The sequence below is a fragment of the Gossypium arboreum genome, chromosome 5 (genome assembly GCF_025698485.1).
Source record: "Gossypium arboreum isolate Shixiya-1 chromosome 5, ASM2569848v2, whole genome shotgun sequence".
Lineage (NCBI taxonomy): Eukaryota > Viridiplantae > Streptophyta > Magnoliopsida > Malvales > Malvaceae > Gossypium > Gossypium arboreum.
In genome coordinates, this window is record NC_069074.1 from 35,540,694 (window position 1) to 35,545,779 (window position 5,086).

Below are 5,086 nucleotides of genomic sequence, written 5' to 3' on the forward strand. Positions count from 1 at the left end.
GAGTGCATTGTTGCAACATATGTTCCAATGTGGAATCAGTGGTCTGGGGAACTTTTAATTTGCATCTCTGGTAGCCCGCAAGGCAATGGCTTAAATTGCAATGCATCCCATTTCTCTAGCTTAAGTTTGTGAAGCCTTGGTGCCACTGGAAGAAAACCTCTTAAGATTTCCACGACGCGGAATGACAAGTTTGTTTAAAGGAAGGTGTGTGGGCAGAACAATAGAAATCTTCATCATTCCAACAAAACCTTTCTTCCCTCTCATCCATAAGCGTAAAGTTTAGAATCTCAAGAGATTTAAATGGTTTAGTCAAAGTGTGTCCATTCCCGTAGAATTCATCATCAATTTTTCCAACTTCCAAACGATGATAAATGCCTAAACGATGGCAAAGAAAAACACCAATTACAATCATGTAAATCCAAAAATACTAAATTTGACAAGGAAGAAGGCCCACCCATTTTGAAAATTTTGTGCCTTTATAACTTCTAATAACAAAATATTTCAGATTTGTATGAGGCTCTAATTGTTCCAATACTTCTCTACCATGCTTTGACTCGTCATCTATAACATCATTTTGATCCCATATCAATTTCAACTCCATAATATTCATCTTATTTTTCAAATTGGTTTCTTTTGCATTCATCGCACTTACAACCTTTTTTTAATCTTGAAATTAAAAGAATTAAAAAATTGTATGTATAAAAATAAAAGTTAGATTTGGAAGCAAAGAAACACAAGACCATTAAATTAAAAAGAAACTAAAAATGATTAAAAATTATAAAAGAAGAAAACATGTTGGTTTATTTATTAAAATTTTTAAAGAGTGTAAATGGATAATTATCCATTTTAGGGGGCTACGCCACTGTCCATCACGAGTGTTGAGTTCCTACGTATTATAGTAAAAGGTGCTTTTCTTATGACAGACGTATAAATTTTATAGTAATTTAATCTAGCTGAACAACACTTATGAATCGCAATACCTCTAAAAAATCATATTCAAAAAATAACTTTCAAAAACACTTATTTTGATACTTGTCTTTTTTATTACAATATTAAAATGAAAAAACCTTCCACATATGCAGCATTTAAACAAACAGCGTAGAAGTCAACGTTTTTTAATTTCCCTACTCATTGCCTTTCTCACCATCTTAAGATATATTATATAATACATTACATCTGTCTTTCTCTATCAATTTTTAACTATCCTTCTCCCTTTTCTGACTCTCCTATAGCTTTGTGCATGCTTTTGTCTTACGCTACCATTACTAACTTATCTTCTTTTCGTTTCATTGTGCAACCATTGCTCTGGCCATAGTTTTTTTTCACTCGCTTCTATTTCTTAATTGATTTCTTATCGAGATCTGATTCGAGCTTTGATTCCATAATTAAATCCAAAATCATTAAAGCATTTTAAAACGAACCCCAATGCAAATTAATAAAATAAGACTTTTAAAAATTCCAACAAGCTTAAATGTGTGCACCAACTGTTAATCATCGGCAGCGAGGTGACTTACCGTTGTTATTTAGCATCTCATCATTTCCAATACCACTCCTTTAGCTGCTTAAAACTAGAATTCATGGACATCAGCATCGATCCAAGGTTGAGTGAAGCAGCTCGATTAGGAAATATTGATGCCTTTTACGCTCTAATTCATGAAGATCCGTACATGTTAGACCGCATTGATCAGATCCCTTTCGTCCCTACTCCACTCCATATAGCTGCACATGAAGGCCAAATTCATTTCGCAATGGAGATGATGAACTTGAAGTGTAACAGCCAAATTTTTCAGTGGTGTCGGAAACAGTGATTCGAGATTACTAAATCCGACGAGTAAGTTTAGAAATTTTAACAAATAATAATTATAGGCCAAGCGCGAACTTAAAAGAATTATTTTTAATTAGTGAATTTTGCGATTTTAAAAGAATTAATCAGGTAAATTTGGTTGAAAATGAGGTATCGAGACCTCGGATTTATAAACCGAGCCATAAATATTTTTATAAATATTTATGGAGTGTTATTAAGTTAGTATTAAAGTTTCGTTAGAAAATTTTAACGTTTGGTTAGTCAATTAATTAAAAAGGACTAAATTGAAAATAGTGCAAAATTTATTAAATTGTGATTAAATAGTTTAAGTGATTAAAAAGGAGGGATTTAAAATGCAATTGGACCCAAATTGTATGGACTGGACGGTTGGGCAAGAAAATCAGCAAAAAAGACAAGGAGAAACAAGGGCAAAATGGGAAATTTTGCAAATTAAACATATAAAACAAGACAAATTTGAAAAATCTAGAGATATCATCATTTTTCTTCAGAAAAAACGCCATGGGAGGTCTGAAAGCTGCTGGTTTTTCATACTTTGACATATGTGAGTTCAATTATTACCTTTTTCTTTGAGATTTTTATGTTTTGTGACTTTTACAATTAGGTCCAAGTGTTTAATTCATTAGTTTTTGATTTTATTAGCAAAATTAAAAGCTATCATTGATAATTGTTAGCTGTTTATGATGAAATAAAATGAATTTGAAGCTTTGATTTTGTTGTTTGATGATTTTATCAAGTAATTTCAATAGAAATTGATTTTAGGACCTAATTGTGAAAAAGTTGTGAATTAAGGTTTAGTGTTAAAATTTTGATTTTCAAAGATTGTGTAATAGTTTAGAATGATGGAATAAAATGTTAATTGAGAAAATTTAGCTTAATAGATGGGCTAATTGATCAAGGACTGAATTGTATGACCTTTGAAATTTAGAGGAAAAATGGTAATAAACATCTTGAACTAAAACAATATTGGACAGCAGAAGTAGACTAACTTTGAAAAATCACCATAAATTTTAAAAATCGAATTAAAAGATGAATAAAATATGAAATTAAATCTTATTGAGTCTAGTTTTTCATAGAATAAACGGTGTAAGCAATGGATTTGTAAATTATGAGATATAATAAATTTTGTGAGACAATGTTAGAATGAATTCGGGTTCCCCTATTTTGACTTTGGAAAATCACCAAAAATTGGATAAAATTAATTAGAGTCTCAAATTTATATGCTTAGAATCCTTAATGAGTCTATTTTCAATAGAAATCAATGGGAACATTATCCGAATTTTGTACTGTGATATAATTAATTTTTAGTGAAGAGAGGTCAGAACTGTTGGATAGTGAAATAGGGGAAACTTAAATGAATAAACTGTACTAATTGGCTAAACCAAAAATTCTTAAAATTTTATGGTGGAATGATATGTGAGTCTAGTTTTAGTGAAAATTTACGGATCTTAATTTTGAGATCTGTAGCTCAAATTATAAATAATTCAGTGACTATGACTCGTGTGAACAGATTGATGTGAGCATTAATAAGTAAATTGTGAAATCGTACTTACAAGAATATTATATACATTAAGGATGTGGAATGGAGAGGAGGAGAAGGAAAAATATATATGGATATTCAGTTAGCATGGCTAATTTGCATGTTTTAAGCTCATGGACTAAATTGAATAAAAGTAAAACTTTAGGGGGTAATTTTGTAAAAATGTCAAAAATGACTAAATTGAAGGGAATAAATTGTTTTATTATCTAAATTAATAAATTGAATGAAATTATCAATTTAAAATTGGGTGAAATTTGGGAAAATGGTAAATTATTAATATGCTCCTAAATCTTGGTATTTCTGCAAGTTAGTCAGGTAGGTTTGGATACCCTGAATGAGCATGTAAATATGAAAATTTAAGTATTGTATCGTATTTTATATGATATTTTGAATTGAATATATAAAAAAGATGTTACATGAAACATGAAAATGAATACTAAATAATATAAATTAATTGAAATTATTCTGAAAATTTCGGTAATGCCTCGTATCCTATCCCGGTCTCAGGTACGGGTATGAGGTATTACATGAAGCCTTCATTTGTCAGGAAGTTAAACCGAGATGGGTTTAGCCCTATGCATTTGGCACTAAGAAATGGGCAGATCAAGCTAGTGCTGCGACTGTTGAAGGCCGATAAAGAAATGGGCAGAACTCCTTTGCACTGCGTAGTTACAATGGGAAACTCTAATTTGTTAATCGAGTTCCTTGAAGCTTGCCCTGAATGCATTGAAGATGTGACAGTTCTGAATGAGACGGCCTTACATCTTGCTTTGAAAAATGATCAGATCGAAGCTTTTAATCTCCTTATTGGGTGGCTTCAAAAGAACCGTCGCAAAGGAGCCTTTGCCTTGGAAAAAAAACTTGTGAATTGGAGAGACAATGATGACAACACTATGTTGCATATTGCTGCTAGCAAGGGATTACATCAGGTGTATATATATCAATTCTATTTGTTCCTAACTGAAATCAATTGAAAATATTACTTTGATAATCATTAATGGTGGTTTCTAATGATCTCCCAGGAACTACAGCTGGTGTTAGATTCCTTTGACTCATTCAGAATTAATGTAAAAGCTATGAACTCCCAGGGTTTGACAGCTCTAGAAATCATACAAAATGTTCAAAGACAAGCGGTGAACACCGCCCAAGATGACACCACCACCACCAAGATTAAACGCTTAAAGAAAAAAGTACATGGATATGAAAAACCGCTTACGTTTCTAGCTCGTGAAAAGTCCAACATGTCGGCGGAGATGCTCAACGCAACGCTGGTGGTTACGGCGTTGGTTATAACAGCAATCTACCAATCATCACTAAGCTCTGGCAAGCTGCTAGCACTAACACTTCTACTAGTGATCCATTATTTCCGACCTCAAATAACGTTACTCTTCACTTCTTAGAAGTGAACGGTTCCAATAAATCCATTGCCAAGCTTCTGATGGGAGAAGAATCGAGGAAAGCTGGTACCACAATCTTGGATCCCTGGGCGTATTTTTTCTTTTGGTTTCTGAATAGTCTAGCATTTATGCTTTCGATTCTTTTCACGTTATTGATTCTTTCCTATGTTAGTCGTTTAGTTCTCGCCCCGCTTTATTTGCTGGGCAACTCCTACATGTTGTCCATGACAATATTAGCCCCGTCGGTAATTTTGTCAAAAGTCAACCTGTATTACATGTTTTTCTTCGTTCTGGTGCCGTATTTAGTAATGTTGGCAGACGTCTTAC

General features: G+C 32.6%; 1 protein-coding gene across 1 annotated transcript; it reads left to right on the forward strand.

Annotated features, from left to right (window-relative positions):
• The first annotated feature begins 3,877 nt into the window (after positions 1–3,877).
• On the forward strand, positions 3,878–4,762 carry LOC108451288 (ankyrin repeat-containing protein BDA1-like). The gene is made up of 2 exons (XM_017748992.2): positions 3,878–4,291; positions 4,385–4,762. The coding sequence occupies exons 1-2, from the start codon at positions 3,878–3,880 to the stop codon at positions 4,760–4,762; spliced, it is 792 nt and encodes a 263-aa protein (XP_017604481.2).
• The last annotated feature ends 324 nt before the right edge of the window (positions 4,763–5,086 follow it).

Coding starts and splice junctions, on each gene's coding strand:
- LOC108451288 (XM_017748992.2), top strand. CDS start 3,878: ATGAGGTATTACATGAAGCCTTCATTTGTCAGGAAGTTAAACCGAGAT. Junction 4,292..4,384: donor CTAGCAAGGGATTACATCAG/GTGTATATATAT, acceptor ATGATCTCCCAG/GAACTACAGCTGGTGTTAGA.